Source organism: Scatophagus argus, chromosome 3, assembly GCF_020382885.2.
Source record: "Scatophagus argus isolate fScaArg1 chromosome 3, fScaArg1.pri, whole genome shotgun sequence".
Classification (NCBI taxonomy): domain Eukaryota; kingdom Metazoa; phylum Chordata; class Actinopteri; family Scatophagidae; genus Scatophagus; species Scatophagus argus.
Window position 1 is genome coordinate 25,649,336 of NC_058495.1, and position 26,115 is coordinate 25,675,450.

Below are 26,115 nucleotides of genomic sequence, written 5' to 3' on the forward strand. Positions count from 1 at the left end.
TATCACATAAATCTGTAGAAACTCTTCTCATCCTCCCTCCTTCTTTCCCTCTTTGTACTCCTCATACAAACTTATCTCCCACCACTAATTCAGCCAGAATATAATGTTGGCATTGTGCGTTTCTGCAAATCTCGTGTATGTTAATTTGCATGTTTTATACATACCACGTCAACATTTCCACAGCACATTGCTTTCAGATTACACATGAACTGACTTCAGTTACCACCAGTCAATATTACACGGACGCAAATTAAATGGTAACAGTTAGCATTTTGGTTGTATTTTCTGGCTCGCATATCAGGATGAACAGAATGTTTAGCAGTTGTATTATTTTCACGACTTGTTCCTTGACTGGTTAACAAAAAAAAGAGGTGAAGTCACTCCAGGTGAGGTGAAAATTACTTGGCCTGTTGTTCCCCAAACCTCTGACTCTGACTGACATTTTCGAGCACCAGCAGGAGACATCACACCTTTGTTTGCCCTCCTCTTGTTCTTTTTGTTTCCTCAACACTGTTTTAATTGCTTTCTTCTCTCTGTAGGTATAATTAATGTGCTTGGACTGTGGTTTGGTTTGTTGCTGACCTGCTGATAGTATCACTGCTATCACAAACTTATACAAACACACTTTACTCCTGAACAAGAACACACAGCATCATGCACTTCTTTGTCTCTGAATCTATGAAAAATTCCTTGGAGCTGCCACCAAGGTCACAGGTGCGTGTTCAGTGTGTGCTTGAATGCAAATTTATAAGTTCACATGTGTGTGTGTGTGTGTGTGTGTGTGTGTGTGTGTGCATTAAGTCACAGCAAGGTCAAATATGCATTAAGCCAGGCATGAAATGGAGTCATAGCGGCAGCTCCACAACACTGACTATGATGAAGACATCTCAATGCTAATGGGGAGATTTATTGACCCCACGGACACAAGGGTGTGTGTGTGTGTGTGTGTGTGCCTGTGTGTGGGTGTCTGTGTGTGTGTGTGTGAGACAGAGAGACATATGCAGAGCACAGAGTGTGTGCAGTTGGTTCGACAGTGTAAGAAAGAGGAACTGATTGAGAGAGAGAGGAGTGAGTGTCGGGATTTTTGGCACATCTGTGTGTGTGTGTGTGTGTGTGTGTGTGTGTGTGTGTGAAGGCCGTTTACACTGTCAGTGACTGTGTATGTTAATGCAGTCCTTCATGCTTGGCAGTGTGCTATATAAAGTTCCCTCCTCCCTCCCTGTGACTTTATTAAGACTCAGTAATGGATGACTTGGACTCAGAGTATCTCTGTGCTCACTCACACAGCCAGTGCGTCCGTGTGTCTACCTGCACTTCTGTATCAGCTATCACAAGAAGCTACGCTACCTCAGCACGCTTTATTAGCTTTCTCGTGACTGCGTCTGAACTCAGGCCTTAGCACAACCAGCAGCTTTTGTGTTTGAACGACCCTGAAATGTTATTTTGTACAATATTTGAGGATCCTGTTTTGTCCTATTTTGCCTTGTAACCAATAACAGAAGGCGAGTTCTTGCTCAGAACTAAAATTATATGATTTCAACAGACAGCTGCCAGCCAATCAAATACTCAGTATAATGAGATCCTTGATACCCCTGACAATTATTGTCAAATCCAATCATACTAAAGAAATGACTTCATTACAGCAGCAATTTCTGTGTCCTTACAGAGAAAGACGTCATCTATAGAAGCTGCTCTTATCCATTACAGTTGGAATCACACACACACACACACACACACACACACACACACACACACACACACACGCACACCTGCAGTAATTAGATCCAGAAAAGTCAACAATAATTGCACCTGAAATTGAATTATGCTAAACATTAGAAGCTATTAAGGTATATTCATTATCGTCCACAAACTGGAATAAATTCAGTAACAATCAAATATGCTGCACTTAAAAAATCATCAGGAAAATCCATTGTGCTGTATTACCACTTTAAGGGTAAATATGCATCTAACACAAGGAAGCTGTCAGCTGTGTCTGAATTTGCACTGTGCCTTAAAATGCAAATGAGATCCTCTGCACACCTTTCAACATTAAAGGTTAAGAGCTGCAGACAGACATGCTGCTCAAACATGGAAATCTTAGTGACAATTTTTTTTTTTTTTCAAAATAAGGTGGCAGGGTGACGTTCATTTCTCTTTCTTTCTCTTTCTCTTTCTGTCTTTCTCTGAGACACAAGGTCAGGTTCAAGTGCATTTTATCACCACAGAGCCAGGCCAGTGGAATTCTCCTCCATAAGGATGAAAAATCACTCTGGTATTTGAAACACATTACAGCCTGATAGCATAAAAGATGGAAAATAAAAGTGCAGCTGAGCTGTTGTCCATATGAGGAAGGAGGAAAGAGAGTGAGGGAAACTTGGAGAGAAATCGGTGGACAAAAGAGTGATGAAAAAAGAAAGAAAAATGCAATAAAATGATCCTTGACACATCATGGGCTGCAGGTGGGGTGGAGGGGGGGGGTTGTATAACTGAAGGCCTTGGTGCTACTCGAGTGTTTGTCAAATGTAATCTTCATTATGTCATGTTGCTTAGGCTGACTGTGTGTACTTTCCTGATTTTGTGCAAAACACTGATAGCCGCACGTTGAAATGGGTTTTCATTTTGAGGGATTTCAAATACTTTTATTCAGTGTTTTCATGTCATATTGACTGAGTGCAGGATCTTTAACAGGCTAAGAATAGATTTGCACTCTTATGAAAAAGATGTACATTTCATATGTGTGTATGAAAGCATAGCTTTACAAAAAGCCTTTTCCCTTGAAGCCTTGAAACAAAAAGTTTGCTGTCCCTGTTAGCGTAAAACATTATAAAAATGAAAGTGGCCTTTCAGCTTGTAATGCAAAAACAACAAATTAGGTGGCTTTCATCTCAGAGAATATTAAGTTTCTCTTGTTATTGGGAAGCAGAGAGCACATGAAGAACGCAGTGGGAAAGTGGAGAGAAGTCAAGATTTTCACAGTGTCAAAGCTGACTGGGGAACTTCTGTCTTTAAAAAGAGAAGGTGTGAAGCGGGTGTGACGGATGAGGAGGATGAGTAAAGGATGAGTAAAAATAAGGAAATAAGGAAGGAAGAGGGCAGAAATACACTGAGACCAATAAAATACACACAATTGAGGGGAGGATTAGGTTATATGACTTGAAAACACATTTTAATTTGAGAAAGATGAGAAATGGAATGAAAGACGACCAAGACACAAAAGACAGTGGAGGCGAAGGCAAGCCGGAGAAGCGATAAGTGGAGGACGAGACAGAGAAGCAGCAGAATATATTTGGACTGCAGGTCACAGAGATCAACTGGTCTAGACGGTATCCCAGTGGTTTGTCTCATTTCACCTCCCTTCTCCTGACACAAGGGACGAAAACACTGACTCACAAAGCCCATCCCTGTGCGTGTGTGTGTGTGTGTGCACGTCTGCGTGTGTGTGTGTGCGCGCGTATGAAGCCACATCCTTTGGAACTTAAGAGTAGAGCAGACATATGCGAGTGTGTGTAGGTGGTTGTTTGTGTGTTAAGTTACCTACAGGGTGATCTGCGGAGCCACCAAGCAGCCGCACAGCAGACAGACAAATCTGCTTCACAGGAGAGGTTCTTCTTTAACAGAAATGGAGTCTTATCTTGGAAGTTAGGACCAGAGAGAGATAGAGACGGGCGGACAGAGAGACTCACAGGCAGATAGAAACCTCCCCTGTTTCTCACTGTTAAGAAAGGAGGATTAACTTCATATCCTCGTTTTGCAGGAAAGCACAGTTTCCCTCCTGCGCCTCAGTGTGTTAGTACGGGCGACTGCACGCACGAGATAATTAACAGATATATGAGGGATTAAAGTAATAATATGCAATGTTTTCGCACAATGAAATGTCAGTTTTGCTGCTACTGAGAAGGGTCAAATAAAGCACTGAAGTGATTTGATATGCTTTTTTTTCCTGTTAATCCTCCACTTTTGCTCTTCTTGTAGTGGTTTACAGCGTATCCTCTGGGGCACAGGAAGCGACTTACATTCCCGTTCATTCATCCACTACTCATTATACAGGAGACAGTGGGATTTTGGACACAGTGGTGTATAAATGAAGTGCTATGCAGACTATCCAGGGGCAAAAAAAATAAATAAATAGATTCTTGCACAATGTTCCTTTAAATTTGAAGCAAATTAAGTCTGCTTTTCCTTTCTTTCGCCACCTCACCTGACCTGGAGATGTAATCTCGGCTGCAACGCACTAATCCATCTCTTTTCTCCAGGTGCAGAATCTGGGAACTAACTTGTCTACTAATTTGATCACATACCAGCGTTCTTATTTTCCTAACGTTCAGATCTCTATACCACGCTGAGGATGGGGATTGGGTCGTCACTAACAGCTTAAGTTGCTGGTTTGCTGTGGCTGAATGAAGGCAACAAATACACTTAGAAAACTTAATTACATGACTGACACACTGGAATGTGTGAACACAGACTAACCTCTATGTTTCATTGCTATTAGATAAATCTAATTTAAATTAATAAGAAGGTATATGTGATGAGAGGGGACGCCCACAAAGATGACAGGCTGAGAGACCAGGAAAGACTAGTCTGGGGAAGTGTGGCTGAGAGACCCCTGGCTGTGACTATATGCTGTGTAAGCAGGCAGTCAATATGTGGCTGGAAAGGAGCACAGAGGCTCAATCTTCCCTGAACACATAAAGGTTAAAAATTACTATCTCTCAAACCTGCTCTCACCTTCAATTACCCAGCACTGCCACATTATGGCCAAACAAAATGACTACCATTAGCCATAATCACCTTACATGCAGCCTAATGCCATGCTGAACTAGACTGGGGAAAATAATTGCCCTTCAGTAATGCTGTGGAAAAACTACCTCCAATACAAGCAGCGCTGTGGATAGAAATTATGAGCTCTCTGCAGCACAGGAGGTGGCTGGACCATCTTCCACTTCCACAGTGCTGCAGCAGCACGGTTGTTGCTGAGGTGTTTCAAGCGCAATTATCTTCAAAATAGCCACCAAAAGACAAAAAAAGGAAAAGATGTCACATCACAGGGATCTGCTGGCAGGTACTTCAGATTTTAAACTAAAGGGACTGTGCTCTGATAAAATTAAAAGATGCTCCTCTTTATATTCTCTACATATGTTGACCTTCTGAACCTTCTTCCACCACACTTTCTCCCCATCTTTACTTTCATTGCTTCACGAATCCTTGAGAAGAACAGTTTGGCAGGACAGAATACTTCTTCCTGATTTTTTCTGTCTTTTCTGAATCAGATACTGGACACCAGTAACTTTTAAAGCTGTCCATAAAACAGTGACATATCAAGAGAGTTGGTTGCTCAGATAGAAATACTCTGTTGAGTTTTGTCATCTGCAAAATTTGGTCTTAACCTAAACTGTGTTTTAATCAATTAGCAGTCAACATTGCCTGATCCATGTGGTTTTCAGATGCCCTTGAAAAGTTAAAGAGGAACAGGCGAGCGGTAACTCTAGTTCACATCTAGTTCTTGTGTTTTTCCCTCCAGTTCCTGAGACGTCTTTGCATGGCTCTGCGTTTGTGTCATTGTATTTGTGCAACTGTGTGTACCTAATTAACCACAAAAAGCTCCTGATCTGCAGAAAAACACAACTTTCTGTGCTAACAGCAGTGGAGGGCTGTCCTTGGCCGGGCACAAAAGGCTGACGCTTGCTATGTGAACTGACAGAGAACAGTGTTGAGCAACCTTTTAACATACATCAGTGTCTGGGAAATTGATTTCTTGAGGAAAACGTGTTTGCACATGAAATGCACGCTACACTGCGGTGGCTTTCCACTGATCCAGTGGATTTATGTGGCATCAGTGTTAACACTGTGCTCAGTGTGTGTGCATGTGGATCTGTGTGAGTGTGTACTTCTGTGCATGTTTGTAACTTGTCCTGCACGTATTTGTCGTATATTTGTGTGTGCCGTAGAGTTTGTGTCAATGTTGGTTTCTCTGTGGGTGCTTATTTGTGGCAGAGAGTGTGCCTAAAATCCCATTTCTGTAGGCGAGAAAACACCTGAGCTATATAGAAGGCTATACGGCTGGTTCAAAAAGGAACGAACACACACACACACACACACACAGCTAAACCCTGCTCTGCATTGCATACTGGATTTAGCCAAGCTCCTTCTCCCCGTCTTTGATCCCTCAATCTGTATGTCTCTTTCGCTGTCGTCTTAATGACTTTCTTCTCTCTACTTTCTCCACCTGCTCTCCCTCTGCCTTCAGACTATTAAAAAATGATCCTCACTGGCACCATTCAGGCTCCCAGTACTATTATCCCCTTTTCAGAAGCCTGAAAGGTACTGGATGCTTCTAAATGTTGGATTCATACATTGAAAATGAAACGTTTTCTATCCATTCAGTGGGTGAATTTAGCCGCCTTCGGAAGCCACCTCAGATAAAGTGAACAACATAACGGACTCAGTGGGAGTGTTAAGTGTGGGAGCCAAGAAAGATTTTCCGTTTAGGTGAAAATTATTTCGACAGTATTTCCTCCTGTTGGCCATATTTGTTTTCTTTTCAACATGTTTTGTCAAAACTCGCATTTGTTTTGTCTTGAGGATGTTTACTTAATTTTTACAGAGGAAACCAACTAAGTGTTGTCTACTTATAATTAGAAAATTATCTGGAATATTGTTGTGTTAGACAGAAAAATGATAATTAAAGCAATGAAATAATTCAAATGTTTAAAAAGTATTTAAAGAAATGTGCGATGAGAATCTGAATATCTGAGGAGATTCACTTCTGTCTCCCTTGTGTCATTTTATATTCATCATGTCGGCAGTGCGCCTCAGTTTGGATTAAACAAACAAACAAACGTATTGTAAAAATAAATTGACAAATATTCTCTGGTATGAAATATCTTGTTCCGTGTCCTCTTAGTTATTTACTGTTCACTCTTTTTCTGTCCTTTAGTTTCCGTCTCTTCCAGTCCTGTCCATTTATTTTTCCTTCACTGATGTCTCTTTCTGACTACATTCCTTCCCTTTGTCTCTCTGTGTTTGGCCTTGGATGATCATCATGATGAAGATGATGATGATGACAACATGCCTGGTGGTCAATTTGAGGCGCTCCATCCACTAATTTACTGCTTCGATCAATAAAATAATTGCGATGCTCGGCATGAAGTGCAAACAGCATCCAGCGCTGCTGCTCTATGATGTAGCTGGATGGATGGATGGATGAGGAAATGAAAGGCGGGTTGCACCGAGGTACGAAAGGGGAGATGGGAGAGTGTATCACAGGGGAGTGGGTGGATGGGTGGATGGGTGGAGGGTTAATTGAATCAATTACACTCGAAAAGAAAAGACGATTGCAGACAGTGATGGGGTAAGCGAAAGGACGAATGGCAAATGGAAGGATTAAGGATGAGTGGATGGACAGATAGATGGGATGAACGGATAGACAGGAAGAGTGGACGACTGTGTGTAATGAGGGAAAGGATGGATAAAAGGAGAAAAAGTTAGGAGTAGATGAGTTGAGAACTGAAGAGAAAGGAGGAGGGATGGCATGACAGTAGATGAAGAAAGTGATGATGGATGGATGGATGGATGGATGGAGGAGTGGACTGAGGGACGGGCAGACAGATGCATAGAACCGCGGAGGGCTCTTCTGTTTCTTCCATTGTGGCTGCAGTTTAATCGTGCCACATTTCCTCTAACATATATACACATTATTTATATATTTTACATATTTGTTGCGAGCAGCACATTTTTCTTCGCACTAATGATGAAAGTTTTGTTTTACATCTGCTGTCTTTCTTGCAGACGGAACAGATGGTTCGACAAAATGCTAACGTCACTCTGCGAAGATGCATGACAGCAACTTTATGCCAGTGCACAAATCACTCGAGCTTTCCTTTGCATTCTGCCTCATCATGTCTCGGAGTGCATCAGCAAGCGGCACAGAAACCCGTGGAGCCCCTTATGTAGATTACTGTAAAGAAGCTTGAATACGCCAGGCTGACACACTGCTGAACATATGGATGAATTTTACACTTTTGACCACTTTACTTTGGCCTGTCGGGTTTGCTACAGCAGACGGAGTGCAGAGTGGGTGTCTGTACAGACTGTAATCTGTCTGCATTTTCCTGAATGTCTGCCCATGTGGTCAGTAACACATGGGGGGGGGTGGGGGGGTGGGGGTGGGGGGAGAAGAGGAGAGGAGAGGAGGAGGGGACGAGAGGAGAGGAGAGGAGAGGAGAGGAGGAGGGGACGAGAGGAGGGGAGGAGGAGGGGAGGAGAGGAGAGGAGGAGAGGAGAGGGGACGAGAGGAGAGGAGAGGAGGAGGGGAGGAGAGGAGTGGAGGAGGAGGGGAGGAGAGGAGAGGAGGAGAGGAGAGGGGACGAGGGGAGAGGAGAGGACAGGAGGAGGGGAGGAGAGGAGAGGAGCCTGCGAGCATCTGATGAAAGTAAAAGAAGGAGAGAGAATGAAAACAGGAGGGATAAAAAGAAAAAAAGGATTAAAATGAAAAGTAGTAATTCATTATGAGGAGGAAAAGATATGGAGGGAGAGGACGGAGAGTGGATGATGTGACAGTGGGCAGAACACAGGAGTGAAGGAGTGAAGAGGATGAGAAGAGGTGTGGCAGGAAGATGACGAGGTGGCAGCTGGCTGATAAGTATTATCACATAAAACAGAAACGCTCTCGTAAAGGGAGACGGGCAGACAAATGTCACTACAGCACTTAGCCCTCTTGTGTGTGTGTGTGTGTGTGTGTGTGTGAGAGAGAGAGAGAGAGAGAGTGAAAAAGTCCATTTGTGCAAAGACTGGCCACACACACACGTCACAGTTTGGATGGGGCCAGAGCCAATCTCCTTGGCAAAGAATTGTTCAATCTGACCAACAGAAGGGGGGAAAGGCAGGAAAATGAAGAGGAAAAGGCAGGAAGGAGGTACTGCAAAATGGTTCTGACATTTCTTTATGAACGTGTGTGTGTGTGTGTGTGCATGAGGGCGCACATTTGTGATCTCACATGAGCATGTGTGAAACTGCCTTTTCTCTTGCTTTATTTGCTTCTCGTGCTCACACATCGACACAAACACACACACAAACACACAACTGAGAGCTGTCATTAACCACAGGCTGAAGACAGGCAAACTTTGACTCACCTATAGACGTCGTGGCTGGAACGGGCTCTTTGGACACTGCACAGACCAGAGGAAGCACAATGACTCACATGGCTAGCAGTCACAAACACTGGCTGTATTTGGTCTGTCCTCATGCTTATGGAAGCGACAGCCTTCGTCTTATTGAACTCATATGAAGGTTTGAAAACATAAGCAGGAATTAGGACACACATTGCTGGTTTTGTTTTCTTACTGAGAGATGAGCAACATTGGCACATCCTGCCAGTGATAACATGTGAAGTAAGCATGAACACACACTGTAGTCTGAGTGCTGGTGAAACCGTTAAGAAACTGCAGTGTCATTGTTAGGAGCGGATGGTCCAGTTGGAGTGTGAGCTGCAGGCCTCTACGGCCATCGAATGGCTGCTCGTGAGTGTGTGTGTGTGTGTGTGTGTGTGTGTGTGTGTGTGTGTGTGTGTGTGAGTGTGTACCTGAGTAGTAGGAATTCAGCAGGGATTTGCTCTGCAGTGTCTTGCTTCCCTGCACAGAGAAGGAGCACGGAGACGGGGAGGCTATGGAGGACGCAGGAAGGAGGAGAGGTGAAAGGAAGGTGAATAAGGGGACAAGGAAACAAGGGGGAAAAGGATGTGAGAACAGAAGGAAAAAGTGAGGTGGGGAAGGGAGATGCCAGGTGAAAAGGAGGTGTGAAACAGGACAGGCGGAGAAGGCGGACAGGAGGGAGATGGGCAAAGTAGAAGATTTCAGAAGGAAAAGCAAGAGGAGGACTCAGCAGAAAGACAAGCAGGAGAGAAAAAGATGAGAAAACGAAGTGGACAGGGGAGACAGGAAGCGCGAATCAGGGGAAGGACAAGATGCAGAGGTCAAAGGAGGAGAAGAGAGAGAAAAAGAGGAAGAGAGGCGTAGCTCAGTGAACTCAAACAACAATCAATCATCTCCGGAAACAATTAACAAAGAAAACATGCACAAAAGAGGATCAATACTCCACATTCAACGGCACGAGGAACCATCCACTAACACTAATGCTACCAATATTGAATTCTGAAGCATAAAAGCGGTTCCACCCGAATGAGTGCGCGCTCAAATGTGACGTACACTCAGTGTTGGTCAATACATACGATCATACATGAGTGTGCGGCGCGTATGAAGGAAGACGGGTGAAACAAAATGGAATGAGCCAACGGCGAGGACTGCAGTCTGATAAAAAGTGGATTAAATAGAAGCGATCTTTCCGCGGACACCATGACGGAAACGGGTCGGCACCTGAACGCCCACGTGAATTACTCCGAGCCACATGGATTCATCACAATCATCTGCCGTGTTGTGTTCGCTGCTGTCTGTGTCTCCGGCAAAAACACACACATTTATGTCAGCAGCAGAAGTGCTTTTAATGGCATCTAGATTTCATGTAGTTATGAAACACCTGAAAAGTGAAAACTGAGACATTTTGAACAAATTTTGCTGCTTCAGAATTCACATCCAAGCTTTCCACTTTAACTTTATTAAATGAAATGAAGTTAAACTCCCCACAATCTCCTCCACTTTTTTCCATCTTCTTGCCGTGACACCACCCGGGAGGTTTCCCACCACACAAAAGGCAAAGCGTAAAGGCTGACACAGACATCATCATCCGGCGTTTTGTGCCTAATGCTGTTAATGTCTTAAAAATGAATGTGATGATAATTTCCTGATGTGAAAATTATACATGTAGCGCCGCTCATGCCTAATTCTTATTCATATTCTGTTTGCTCTCCTGTTTTCTGGTACAATAGCCCTATTTCCCTGCAGCAGATAATTTAAATTTTATGTTCTCCTCCTCTCTCTGTTGTCTTTCCTTTCGTCCCCCCCTCTCCTCCCATCTCTCCCGTCTGCTCCCCTCTCCTAATACCTCCAAACACAACATATTTTCTCCTCTTCTGTGATAAAATCCCCTTCGTCTCACGCGTACCGGCACCGTATGCTAATGCGGTGCAAAAAGAAGCCCGACTTTAATACGGCGAGGAGTGTACCTGCATACGGAAAGAAATCTGCTTTGACAGCAATGTCCTGTGAAGATAACTGGTGACTGGGTGAGAATGCAATAACACAAAAAGGTTATTTGCTCTGCGAGGGTCCATCCGAGGAAATATTATTGGGTCCCCTACCCTGTGTCAGCGTTTTTCTCTGTCTCATTAGGACTGAGCCTGTATCGGTGACTCTGTGTGTGTGTGTGTGTGTGTGTGCTTTATTACTTTTTCAAATTTCCACGTGATAAGACAGACGCTAGCTGTAAGTTACGTTTTTGGCACCAAGTTGGATGCATGTGACAACTAACTGTCATGAATGTTAGAAATTTTATCCAATCTGCATGGACTGATAAATTAGAACAGTGTGTCCCTCAGGGTGATATTGTCATATACGGGCCAAGACAGATTTTTCTTTACGTTCATCCACAGCCGACTTGAAAGGGAGGGAAGTCCAAACTTAATTTCACATATGCCCAACATCTAGCTAAAAGCAATTTGAATGCCAAAAGTCTACATCTGGCCCCAAGCAAGGTCTAATCAAGTCTGCCTGGAAGCAAAGTTAGCTCAGTAATGTTGTTTATTCTAAATCCTCCATACAGTAAAGCCTTTGCTCAGCCAAAGTGTAGTTAGATCTAGTTAAGAATTTAAAAGAAAAAGAAACTTTCAATGTTTAAAATATCACGGCTTTATCATACATCCCGGGGGGGGGGGGGGGTGTTTTCAATGCAAAAACATTATTGTATGTCAGAACTGCAGCACGGGCAGTTAGAGGAAGAGTGCAGGCAATTACGGCCGACATTAGCTTGCTACTTAGTCTCTCTCCAGCACCCCTGGCTTTCAGTGGGCAAGCACTCCCAAAAGGCCAGCCTGACATTTTCAAGAGAAAAATGCCCTTCTGAGAGGCCCTGTCTAATTACCCTGGACACACGTGTGTGCGCACACACACACACACACACTCTTCACTTTACAAAGAGATGATAATATGCACCCACGTGGCTACACGGACAAGCTGACTTTCATAAGACTGCAGTTAAAAACACACACAGATGCATATGAGAAATACCCAACCAAACATGCATACGTGTACTTGTACTACTTGTATGTGTACGAGGCATCACGGAGCAGAGAGCTGAAAATGATTACAACTGCACAAACTGGTGAGGCGGCACAACACGCTGCTGATACTGGCCAAAGAGAAACACCCGGGGAGTTTTATCACAGAATAAGATGGTCACTTTTTGAATAAATGGACCTGACAAAATGATTAATGGCACAGTATTAGAGTATATGTAAGGGATAACGTCCGCTAAGGAGCTCGGCCAGGTTCTGGACTTTACATCATCCATTAATTCCTGATAATGGACACCTCATCATCACACTTGCCAAAACTGAGGGAGAGACAAGCTGACACGACCAGTGTGTAGCCAGCACATTCACTCAGACAGCTTCACTGGAACTACTTAGGAGGCGTCCATTATCAGTAATAAATGGAAACCCTGCAGAAGTTATTATTCTATGAAACTAATTATTTTACAAAAAAAGTTTCAATGATTCACATCAGCTACAGAGCCAGCTTTTCTTTGCTGTATTCTACTTTGGTTATACACTTAGACATCAGAGTGGAGCGATTCATTCTCTGATGGACCTCCACGATGGTACAGGCTGCACACTCAGACCAGATCCACGGAGGATCTTCACTTACTGAATCCGTTGAGGTCCTGGTTGGAGGTGGAGAAGGGGTCGTCTTTGTGCAGCGTGCTGACTTTAGTGGTGCTCTTATCAGCGGTGGTGACCGGGCCCATCTCCCTCTGCTGGGTGGAGCTGCTGGCAGTCTCCTTCTGCTTCTTTGCCAGCTTCCTGTAGTGCAATGAACACATGCACACAAACACAAAGCACACACAAACAAGTATATTTACATATACACACACAAGTATGTTAACCCGCGTGCAGCGCCCAAAGTCAATCACACAAGCAAATGAAAGATGCTGTGGGGGGGATTTATGGTGAGAACAGCAAGCAGAAGAACATGCAGTGACTTAAACACAGAAGAGACAAAAAGGGCCACATGAGGATGAACACCTGAGACATTTACAGCAAATGGTTAGACTTTATATTTACAGCAATATTCTTAAGTCATTGTCGTGTTTCTGTTTCATGTATCGAGTTAGCTAACAAGCTACACAGACAAACAGTGACTCATTTAAACATTTTGTTTAATAATCTTTTTTAATGTAGTCGATCTGTGAACCCTTCAGCTCTTGCCTGATGGTGATGTATCCTCTGGGGTGACTGCCACTGTTTCATGGCCTCCAGTGCAGCCGGCAGATATCCAGATAATGGATATCTGAGCCAAGACTTCCTCTTACATGACATTTTGGCTAATCTCTATAAACAGACGCCTGCGTATGAATGCAGAGACTGTTTGCCTGCATGTCACCGAGGGCCCATCCAGCCCGACCGGTCAGTCAAACCACAAATGAACTACGAACAGAAAACCACAACGCTTCTGGTACAAAATCTGCTCAGCTGGCTACAGATTTGTGTGCAGATATCTGTTTAGAAAGATCAGTCATTCTCTGTCCTTGTCTGTATCTCACCTTGGGTGCCTCATACTAAGATTCAGATATTATATTAAAAAACTCCTGGCATCAGGTCAACCACAGGTTGACATTCAGCACTGGCAACATGTGGGGTTTCAATGGCGGCCATATATCATCGTGAATGTAACTGTGCGAGTGCTGATGAGATGTCCCTTGAGTGTGGTTGTATCCTCATGATTTTTGTCATCCATTCTCTGTTCACGTCGCCCCTCCCATCTGTCGGCCATTTTGGGTTCTACCTGAATGTTCCATTTTAGGTCCACTGAGACACCAGATGGTGAGAGATGACAGGCGAGCCATTACAATCTGACTGACTGGTAGGTTCACCAGAGCGTACAGACGTTCCACCTTAAAGCTGCACCGCATGTATCTCTAGAACTGTACCTCCAGAAGTCAGAAATGAACCTGAATTCAACGAACCTGAGCATGCTGGGAGTGATAGTTAGCAGGCCTCATTTTAATGAGTGTGACGCCATTGTTCACTGTGTACGAACAGCAGTGCGGCTTTAAACAGAACGAAAGGATGTCCAATGCAACATGTCCTGTTCTGCAGTCTGGTTCATCTCCATACGAGGAGAGCAGCTGGGACATCTGGATTTCGCAGCTGTGTTCACGAGTCTACATTTCCAGACCTGCTGGAGTTGTCATACAACCTTCTGTGGTCACTCAGTCTTTCAGTGAGGTCCTCGTCGGAGAGTGGATATTTTGAACAACATGTCTCAAGATAAGCTATGAATTTGCTACTTGTGCCTCAAGTTTTGTTTGTTTTACAATTAACGCTCACACTACAGTTACTTATTAGGACCTGATTTTCCTTTCCAAGAGTGTGCGATAACAAGACATTCAATCTGAGCACCCTGCGATGCCCACAAGCTGTCAGAACAGAGCGGCCCATTAACCAAGTTTCTCACAGTGCACACAGGCAGTGTTTGTTCACATCAGTGCCTGCTGTGCTTTAGATACTAACGCTAATGTGCGTATCAGTAACTCATCATTTTAACATTCATCTCCAGATGAGTCATGTAAAAATCATCTCGCACTTCTTTTTCTGAAGTCAGCAGAGAAAAGCCTCCTCCAGAATCCACCAACACACGCTTCAACTTAAAGTGTTTGACATCTAGTCATGAAAGGCATACAGTGGGCTGTGTGTGTGTGTGTGTGTGTGTGTGTGTGTGTGAGCAGACACCTGATCTCCTTGAAGGCTGTGCTGCGTGTGCTTGACGTGCAGTGTTTTCGCCTCACACACGTGTCTGTTGTGCTTGGCTGTTGGTCCATGCTGGTCAGTGGTGTGGGTGTGTGTGTGTGTGTGTGTTGCTCAGTGACCTATCACGAAGCCGCCTATACGCCTGCTTGTTTTTCTCAGAAAAACTGCTCAGTCCTGCACAGTCACTCCAAAAGGCAAATTAGTACAAATACCCTTTTTTCCCTTTAGAGCAGCATCATGTTTTCTCTCGACAAATCGCAGTCAGTGAAAAGGGGAGACGAACACGCACTCAAATGAAGAAGTTGGAGAACATTTCTTAAGTCACTCTTATCAGTGATCTTTTGCTTCACACTAAGATGCTGTTGGTAGCCCTCTCGTGGCATTTCTGTAGGCTGTAGTCCAGACAGTATAAACATCAGGTAAAGTCCACGACAGGTGGAAACACCAGGCTTTGAGTCCCGTGAGTAACCCAGTGCTGGTTGCTTTGTTTCGAACTTACTTTACATGAGTTACGTACACACACTGTCTATGTGATGTAACACACATATGTATGCTAGTGACCAACAGCAGAACTTTCTAAGGCTGAGCGAAACTGAACCAAACTGCGTTTCATAATCTACGAAATGTTTGTCAGCAAGCTTTAATTTTAAAGTCTCACTGGAAGATGCATATTTATCATCGCTAAGAGGGCTAAGAAGGGCATCAGTTTGAAGCTCAGGGCCACTGGCTGAGTTTGACGAGTTGGGAGTGGAAACTTTCTATATACGATGTTCTCACAGGCCAGCGACACTGCAAACATATGATGATCTTATTGATTATAATGCATTGCTGTCGACTGAACTATTCAACAATATAAAAGTAGCTAAAATTAGCTCACGAGCTGACATAATTCAGGACTTTCACTCAGTGTTTTCTCAGTGTGGGATTTTTCTGAGGAACTGAATGTTTCCTCCACCACTGTTCCAAAGTTGCTTTCTGCTGTCAGAGGACACTGACTCCACAGTTCACACAGCACAACGCAGCGCTGACAGCTCACGAAATGCTTTAAGCAATAAATATTGACAAAGTCTCTGAACTTTTTCCACAGTAAAATCAAAAATAATGAGGCCTAAACATCAACTGGCTGTTGTAACAGCTCGCCTCATAAGGTGGGACTTGAACTCCTGTCTCCTGCATCAAATCCTCCTCCTCAACCTGCAAATCCTTAGTTTGTGTTTCACTTTGGGGAACACGACTGCCTCCACCAGCACTAAACGTTGGCGTTTAAATCGCCATCAGTATGAACAGAATTCCTCTGCAGCCTGGGCTGGTAGCCACCTCTGCGTCTATGCATGTGTGGTGTGTGTGTGTGTGTGTGTGTGTGTGTGTGTGTTGGCGTGAGTGTGTCTGTGCACTGTTGTGTTTGCAGAGTCCTCTATGGGTCAGAAAGCAATAAGCAAGAGGTCAGATGTGGAGGCAACAACTCTTTTCATTCCCTTCATCCCACTGGCTCACAGAACACTGGCAATAATGTGTGTGTGTGTGTGTGTGTGTGTGAGAGACTGAAAGAGTTATGCAGAGATATGCAATTACAGCAGTATCACTGTACTACTATTATTGTGTGCCTGGGATAAGAAGAGGAGCTGTACTTGCCCTTGAGTACTTGTGCAATTGGGCCAAGATAGAGCAATGAAACAAACTGCTGAGAGAATATAAAGTCAGAGACGTGGCAGAGGGCGAGAAGAGAATGAGAGAAAGTGGGAAGACAGGTCGAGAATAAACAAGGAAATGAGGCAGGAACAACCGAGAGAACAAGAGGGAGAAGGAATGAAGGTGTTCAAGAGAGAGAAGCAGGCCTGACAAAGCTTCTTCCCACAATCATTTCCTTCCATCAACCCCAGATTCAACCTTCCTCTACTCCACACCAATTTACAGCCGACGGAGCCTCAAAACCTCCTGGGTGATTGGAGCTTAGAGTGGCCCATTCCCGGCTCTCTGGCTGCACTTTGACAGAAAGTGGGCAGGAGACGAGCAGTAGGAGGAGGAGGAGGAGGAGGAGAAGGAGGAGGAGGTCGGCGAAGAGACGAAAGCCAAATGGACGAGTTGAAGAGATGGAGGAAGCGGTGAGGAGAGAGGGAAGGAGACGAAGGATGCAGGAGGTGACAATGGGAGCAACAGTGCAGAGGAGCAGCAACAGACAGAAAGGTGATAGCTGAGAGAAGAAAGCCTCCTCGTTCTCCTCCGCCCTGCTTCTCTACACCTCCACCTATCGCACATTCATCCCTTTAATGGACTCGTTTAAATGACAAATTCCTTGCATATTGTAAGCGGCAATGAGCAAGACACAATCCTTCTTTAATGAATGTCACGGCGGCAGTTCATTAAGCATTAAGGTTACCCAGCCGGGTGCCGACCGCGGCGAGAATCATGGACTACTTTGTGCCCCCGGCGACGTTAATTGCGGGCCGTTTGATGTGTCGATAATGAGCGATGCGTGGTGGATACGTTGTGTGTGCGGTTTCTTAAGGACGGGGACGAGCTGAGAGCTTCCCCTGATGGGTTTGAGAAGAGACATCATTACTGAGACGCCAGAGATGAGACGAGGAAGAGGCGAACGAGGCGAAGCGCTAATACTTTCTGTGAACTCCTGAACAACAGATGGCTTTTTAATTGTTGCTCATTTGATAGATTAGGTGTTACGAGCGGTCGACGGGTTCATTTCCCAAATCCTCTCAGTGAAATTCATTACTGAAGTTCATAATTCAGTGTTTCTAAGATGTAGAGCGTGCAGTTTTGTCAATCTTTGTGCTGTCATTCGAGGTTCTCGTTAAGTTACCACGTTGTTGTCCAGGCATATCGTGTGTACATGTATCTTTATGTAGCTTCATGTGTGCACTGCTGAAAGCCCTGACTATGAAACAAACATTTGTAGGTTACCTCTATTGTTCTTTTCCTAGAAAGTGATGCACGCTTAGGGAATTGCATTTATTTCAGGGGAAGTCTGGCGAGCCAACGGGGGCGACCTTAAGGCGTCCAATCAAACAAGCGAAACAACATTTGTTTCACTTGTCGAGGGATCCACAGAACTCCCGTATTACGGCTAGAATGGCCTCAGCCAATCGGTTGGCAGCAAGATATCTCAAATATCCCGAAGCCATCCCCAGCCGGCGCTGCAGTCGGACGGGCAGGCAGTCAGTCACTTCAGGATGACAGCGGTCGCTCCAGAGGAGGCTGCAGGCGAAGCCCAAACAAACTTTCATCTGCGTATCACAGGATTTAGAGGAGGACCCAGCAAGGGAGGGAGAGATTGAGGGATAGAGAGAGGTGAAGAGAGAGAGAGAGAGAGAGAGAGAGAGAGAGAGTACACACACACACGCACACACACACACTGCCTTGCATGACTTTAAATCCCTCTCTCATCTAACAGTAAACATCCTTGGGCTAAAGCTCTGTGTGTATCTGTGTGTGTGTATCTATGTGTGTGTGTGTATGCACACGTGTGTGTATGTGTGTGTGCAGCTGCTGTTCTGTCTTATGATTTGTGTGTACGTGGCCTTCAGTTTCTTATCATTAATTCATGACATACATGATTACATCGCAACATATTTTCGCTGTATATTTTACTGTCTTCTTTATTTGATCCTGCAGTCCGTAACTTTTGTCTCCCCCTTCTGGCAGCGAGAGTAATTTTTCTAGCAGCCGCGTTTAACATTTGCTGCTTCCCGCTTCTTATCTTTTTCTTTGTCATTTATGATGAAATCTCTTTGGACTTCAGACTGCTGGTTGGACAGAAGAAGCAAGCTGAAGAGGACATTTGTGGTGAGCATTTTATCACATTGTTTTTCTCTCTCTTTTTTTACATTTTATGGAATTAATCAATTAATTGCTAAAATAATTGAAAATAATGATAATAGTCCAGCTTCCCAGTGATATCAGCCAACACCAGCCTTGCGAGTATTCTGGTCAGGCTCTTTGAGGGACTTGTTTCAAATTCAAATGTGACTTATAAATAAAGATTTTTGTACATGAGGTATAGTGTTTGTTTTATGGGTTATTGTTGGTGTGCGAAGGAGATTACAGCAGCATGCATTCATTTCTTCTACCAAAGCAAATTAAACACAGCAGTGAGTGTGGACAAGCAGCAAAGCCGCAGTGATGGCCGCCGTCATCCTAACTGTGTCAGTCTCTGGGTGCAGAGGAGTCATTTCCGGCTGGGTCAAAGAGCCTCGGGATGGCTGCTTTAAGACGACGTGTTGCCATGTGATGACTGTTCCGCTCAGTTTGGACTCTGCTGCAGATCTGGAGGAAATTTTCAGACTCTTTGAAGAGAGCAGGAGTAAGCAGGGGTTTTCAGAAATTCTCTGCAGGGATTTGTCAGTGAGCTCGGGGCAACCGAGTGCACGCGTTTGTGCAGGTACGCCGGCGTGTGCGTATCTGGGAGCGTGTGTGTCCGTACGTGCTTGTGCATGTATGAACAGACAGCTATAATAGCACCTCATTAGAATTGGTTAATAAGCAGGAAATGGCCACTTGCTGGAGAAGATAACAGTGAATTACATTGACCTTTCGGGGTGAGACTTTTAAGAGACGGGCCGTGCAAACAATGCAGATGAAGTCCGACTGAAATTTCCCCTTCGCTGCCAAACTAATGCTGAGAACTTCTGTGGCCACTGAAGAGAGGAGTGTCGGTAATGGACCGTGTCACTGTCACATCCCCAGCCACAAAACCCTGCACAGGACGTTTCAGTAACACCGTCCTCTCTCTCCTTCAGGAAGGCACTGAACAAGCGCCTCGTCCGTTAGCGATACTGTGTGTAACCCGGGAAGCGCGATGCTGTTCCAACGACTGTGACTTTTCAGATACGAGAAACTTCTCTTACGATGAGGCTTGAAGGAGACAATTTTAGCACGCCGATTCAAGTGGCAAATGAAGAGTTATCAAGTTGTCATCTATCTAAAAAGTCTCCCTCTCTCCATATATATATATATATATATATGTACCCGGTCGAAGTAGATGAAAAACTAACATGGGAATACTAAGTCATTCGGTATCTTGAGCAGTTCATTCACTGATTAATCATTACTGCCTCTTAGCTTTTGTTACAGCTTCATTTAACCTTTTATTATCTTTTGTAATAGCGTGTGGGCTAAAAGAGAATCATTAGCATTGCTAAAAGATGTGGTTCAGCTGCTCTACTTTTCAGAAAAAGACAAAGTGTCTTTTTCCTTAATATCGCAGGAGTTAAGACGGTGGTTCAGCGGATTGTTTGGTCTTAAAACTTTTTGTTTTCGTGGAGTAAAGTTTCGGTTTTGTCTAACTTTTCGATGACGGTCTACATTGGTCAGACAGGTCAGTCAATCTAATGAATATGTTTTGCTGAAGTTGCTGAAAGTTTTCCAAAAGTAAAGTGAGAGTTATGTTGTACCACGGAGCTGAATTTATCCTACTTTTAGAGTTCTGAATTACTGCCACCTGCCAAATGATATATTGTGCCTTCAGGCTGATGTTTTTAATTACCAAGCATCAAGTTTGTCTTCAGCAGATAATCCTGTGGTCCTTTTGTCATGCAGTGTAAATACCCAGTTGGCCAGAGGAAGTTTTGTCTGGATATCAGGAGGCTTTGAATATTTTGAGAGAAACAGTTTTGTCCTCAGATGGGGTTAGAGATGATACAAACAGGATGCAAGTAAACAAGACAAAGTTTTAGCAGGAATCAAAAGCTGGTCATAAGGAACAAACAAATGGCTGAGAAAGGAGTTAATCCTGATGTGAAATCTCTACTTACAGGTAATAAGAGTAGGAATAAGCATGTCTTCTGAAGCATGGTGAGGTGAGGCCGATGATGACAACAGAGCAAAACCCAGAAGAAGGACAAACACATTGGATTAGTTCATGGTCCCAATGAGAAATTATCTCTGACTGGTTGTAAACTGACAGGCTGCGTATTTTTCCTCCCAGTGTTTCAGCTCGTCTTCTGTGCAGCCGTTTTTCAGGTGTGTCCTCATATGAAAACTTGAAAACTTTTGAAATGTTTTGATTTCTGTCAACTTTATCTCTCTGGATTTGTTTCTTGAAGCGTTTTGCAGACGCCAAATGGTTGCGTGTCAATCTGTTTGACAGCATGGCCTGTCCTGTTGAGCGGCCACGCGCTGACTTTGTCTGCGCCCAGCAGGTTTGTCCATATACACTTCACTTTATCTTTACAAGAAGAAAGGCCGTTTGCAGGCTCTTCAGATCGCCTGTGGAAGGTTCTAGAGTCATCTGTGGTGACATCAAGCTGAAATACTCTGCTGTAAATCAGCTGTGACGTGGTCAGTAGTCAATCAAGTAAATTAGAGGTAATAAGAAGTTCTATGGCTTGTGAAATGATCGTTTCACTCACCCAAAAAATTATACTTTTTCACAGGAGATTGGCCTGCTCGTTAACTTTTAAGAGATGAAAACACAGACGTCATATTCATCCGTCATTCAGTCTCGTGCTCCGTGCTAATGCCATATGACACACTCTGCTGAGCAATCGCAGTGCGATGAGTAGATTTTTAAATGAGAAACATTAACATCGCAGCCATAAAACAATATTAGTGGTTTTTAAAGGTCCAGTGTGTAGGATTTAGGGACAGAAACGGGATATTCATTATTATGTTTTCACTAGTGTATAATCACCTGAGACTAAGAATCATTAGAAGAGCTGCTTCTTTCACCATGTGAGCTGATGGTAAAAATCCTGTCAGGCCCCTGAGCGCCAGTCTGAGGTTGTAATTACACAGTTTGACCACTACGTCAAATCCTGGCACTCGTCATAGGGGCTTCGTCCTCTTCCATGTAGTTTACCGTCTTGTTTCTACAGCAGGAGGGAAGGGACAAACTAATCACTGGCTCTCTCGAGAAGGGGGCCTTTTGAGTTTTTAGTGGCAGAATCTGGAGAGGATGAGGCGGGAGCTGATCAGCAACTACATGCCACCGAATCCTACATTCTGGACTTTTAAATATGCAGTTTAATGTGCACATTGTGATTCGTTTTACATTCACTTCAGGTAAGATATTCATCCACTGAGCAGCGTTTGGACTGTTGGCTGTGCAGCAGACTCACAGTTTGCACAAAAGCACACAAGAGTCCATCCTAAATTAGAAAAATATCAGATTTGTGTACTTAGAGTTAACCACCACACTCCAAAAGAGATTTATTTAGATTTGCATTGAAGCTGATGCAGCAGTAAATGCTTTTATTGCCCAGTTTTGGAGACAGCGTTACTGCTGCTGCCTGCTGCTTTTACTCAGCAAAGTGTATGCTCATGTGTTTGCATGGAGCACTGGAAGCACCACTGTGTGTGTCCTCATCACCTCAGAGCTGACCAACAGGTCCAGTCACCCTAAACTTTCCTACATTAACCTTTTAGGTAATAGATGAGTGCTTAAGTTACATCCGCAGGGAATAAATAAAGCAAAAAAAAAAAAAGAAAGAAATAAAAATCTAAAAAATAAAGCAGGTGCACAGCTGATGCCTCCATCACCAACAGGCTGGTGGTTACACACACGTGGAATGAGGGATGACAGAAGAGAGAGAGAATGACAGAAGATGGAAGTCTGGCAGAGGAACAGGAAGCAGAGATGATTCTGTAGTTTGATGAAGAGTGTGTGTTGCTGTAAGGCTCACCAGCCAATGACAGCATGGTTTAAAGGGCTCATTCACAGAAAATCCAACACATATCGCTGTTATTTCATTGTTAATGTTACTATCGTTATTGCTGTTGTTATATCTCAGTCATATGTAGAATGTACATGTTGTTAGAGTATGAATGAATGAGTTAAAGGAACTAAATAAACTGCAAAGTGGGTGAAGAAAGAAATAAAACAGAAGACGAAACAAAACGCACCAAAACTAAGCCAAGACACTTTAGCTGAGACGATCTGCCTTGATAGCTCAGCCGCAGATCTGTATGTCTGCATTCAACGTGTGTGTGTGTGTGTGTGTGTGTGTGTGTGTGTTCAGTCTCTACAACACCCATCAAATTTTCCCTCTGGCATGCACCTTCAGCTGGTGAGAGGCCAGAGACTGGGATGTCATAATATCTAACACACACACACACACACAGAAACTTGATCCAACTCACACATCACTAGACTGACTTTCAATAAAAGAGGAAAGTTGAGCAGGACTGAAAAGGATCAATAGTTTTGTTGCTGCTTAAAGAGCAGACCTCACAGAAATGACTGCAGACTGCATGTCTGTCTGTCTGTCTGTCTGTCTGTCTGTGTGAGCTAACAGAGTGTATCCCTGTCACACACACGCACACACACACACACACACACACACACACTGCTGTTGCATTTCAACAGCCATTAGACACACACACATTTACCTCAAACGTCTCCTCACTACACACAAAGGACCCACCGTTCACACCTTTTTTCAAAAACCTGCCTACTCACACACACACACACACACACACACACACACACTCTGTCATACCCATAACCCTCTTTAAGGGCTCTGCTGACATTGTCCTTATGATATTAATAAAGTGCCGGGCGCTGAGAGCCCTGCTGTAAAAGCCACAGCCGTTAAAACTGCTCATAAATATTAATACGGCGTAGGAAAAACACTCCACCAGAGTGTGCACGGCACTGTGTGTGTGTGTGTGTGTCTGTGTGTGTGACAGAGACAGGGAGAGAGAGAGGAGGGTGGTGATGTATTTGTAACAAAATAATATTGATGATCATGTGTTTGCATTTGTGTGTACAAACTGCCTGATTGATTGCTTGATTGATTGATCGTGCAGAACAGATTTCAGAGAGCAGCAGCACGACGATGAGGTGCAGATCAGAAAACGGGTGTTAATCTGTCACAGGGAGCATCAGGAAATCAGAGTCGAGCGAATGAAGAGTGGCAGCGACTCGTTTGTCCCGCAGGCACCTGAAGCGCTCGTGACTTCAGTGCTCGTAACTGGACTTCCTGTTTCTGTGCACCACTTAAAGACCAACAGGACGTGTGTGGGAGTGAATGTGTGGAGGTATTTAATGAGAACGGAAGCCTTTTCGTGCCAGCATGAAACTGTCGCCAAATTAATGACATATGTCAAAATAATGGGTTAGTATCTCAAACCAGTCTCAAAATATTGACTTAGTATCTTAAAATAAAATAATAATCATGAATCATTTGAGAAGATTTGTCCTTATAGAGATAGAATGAAATAAAATGTAATTATTTTAAGATACTAACTCATTAGCTATATTAAAAAACATTAAATCCATCCATTTTCTATACCGCTTATCCGTCAGGGTCGCGGGGGAGCTGGAGCCTATCCCAGCTGACTACAGGCGAGAGGCGGGGTTCACCCTGGACTGGTCGCCAGTCAATCGCAGGGCCGACACACAAAGACAAACAACCACACACTCTCACACTCACACCTGGGGGCAATTTAGAGTAGCCAGTCAACCTAATGTGCATGTTTTTGGTATTGTGGGAGGAAGCCGGAGAACCCGGAGAAAACCCACGCAGGCACAGGGAGAACATGCAAACAGAGAAGGGTCCAGACCAGGATTCGAACCTGGAACCCTCTTGCTATAAGGCGACAGTGCTAACCACTGGACCACCGTGCCGCCCAAAATATTAAATCATTATTTCTTCTTCTTCCACACCAAACTCATCCAACCATGTCTTTATGGAGCTTTGCTTTGTGCACTGGGGCACAGTCATGCTGGAATAGAAAAGGGCCTTCAACAAACTGTTGCCACAAAGTTGGAAGCATAGCATTGTCCAAAATGTCTTGGTGTGCTGAAGCATTAAGATTTCCCTTCACTGGAAGTCAGGGGCCGAGAACAAACCCTGAGGAACAGCCTCATGAAGAGGAGTGTCTCAATACTTTTGTCCACACACAGGTGTGAGGTGTACCTTGTCTTGGGGTCACTCCCATATTTCAAAGGTGATAGGAAGGCCGCAGTTTATCACACCTGTGAACAATGTGGAATACTTTTACTTTCTCTGTGGGCTGAGGTGGATGACGAATGTCTCACCCACTGCATGAACACACACATGCGGGCCAGCAATCTGTCGGCCACACACTGACACACACCCACAGGCCGGCATGTGTACACAGTCACATATGTACGCCCACATGAACATAAGGCCCTTCGCTCACAGATGTTACACGCGTGTGCTGTCAGTGCGGCTTATTAGCACCTCATTACAGCCAATTCTAAAGACATGTCGGGTGGAACACAAATGTGTGTATGTTAACACACACATGTGAAAGTTAAACCGGGGCTTGTTTGGAAAGTGAATTCATAAATAAGGTTTAAAATGGAGGAAAAGATGAAAGCACCCTCAGAGTGACACGTTTTCATCTATTCATAATCTGCGGTAGCTAATTAACACTCTGTTACGTGACGGGTACGTCAACATGCCGTGAGCGTACGACGTGACACACTCATGAACGCAAGAGGACATAAAGGATGCATCTATAAAGTAAAGTCAAAACAAATGCAACATCTTCCTGCCACGGGGCAGGAAGATGTTGCATTTAAAGTCTGACGAAGTCACCGCAGTGGTCAGTAAGAGTAGCAGAGAAGCGGCGCACATGAGCTCTAGACTTTATGCTGCATCACTACACGAATCGGGCCAATAATGGCAATAAAACACACTCTCGTGTGTAATATTTTGATTATACAACAATTACCAAGAAAATAGTCGAAATATATTCATATGGTCAGGGAATTCGCTCTCAAAATCCAAAACATTTTGCTCGAGAAAGTTTCTTCAAGGAAATCCGTGAAGTCTGACTGATGACTGGAGAACAGGTAGAACATGTAGCTTTCAATTACAATTTGCTTTGCAGTTGCTGATTTAGACGAGTGATTTTTGTAGATCAATGACAGTGTGATTACGTCACTGATGATGATCCAGTGATCCAGATCCTTTTGATGCTCTGAATGGTTGTCCGGCTCCACAGTGCGCTCGAATGTGGATCTTTGTAGTTTGGGTCGTCGTTCCTACTGCTAACCGGAACGTTTTACTCACTAGCTTCTCCACGGAGCTCTGCAACACCATTAGGCTCTGTTTTATAATGGACATCCTCACTGCTCAGACTGACCAAACAGACTGACCAAACAGTATTTAAGACATTTATTTTGACAGGATTTGTAGGAGCTTCTCTCTTGTTATCGGTCAGAAACACCTGCAGTTTTACAAAGCAGTAAAATGATGAAGGTGTTGCCTTCA

General features: G+C 44.0%; 1 protein-coding gene across 8 annotated transcripts in view; it reads right to left on the minus strand.

The window, feature by feature from the left end:
* Nucleotides 1-26,115, minus strand: part of ptprt (protein tyrosine phosphatase receptor type T) — a 287,747-nt gene that overhangs the window by 49,715 nt on the left and 211,917 nt on the right. For 5 of the 8 annotated variants that reach the window (XM_046385023.1, XM_046385025.1, XM_046385022.1 and 2 more), the window contains 3 exons: nucleotides 12,816-12,970; nucleotides 9,581-9,661; nucleotides 9,132-9,167 (listed from right to left, as the gene is read on the minus strand). In XM_046385023.1, the coding sequence (XP_046240979.1) occupies nucleotides 9,132-9,167; nucleotides 9,581-9,661; nucleotides 12,816-12,970 (272 nt within the window). Of the gene's footprint in view, nucleotides 1-9,131; nucleotides 9,168-9,580; nucleotides 9,662-12,815; nucleotides 12,971-20,682; nucleotides 20,713-26,115 lie in introns of all 8 variants that reach the window. The other 3 variants (XM_046385024.1, XM_046385018.1, XM_046385019.1) reach the window with 2 other exon arrangements.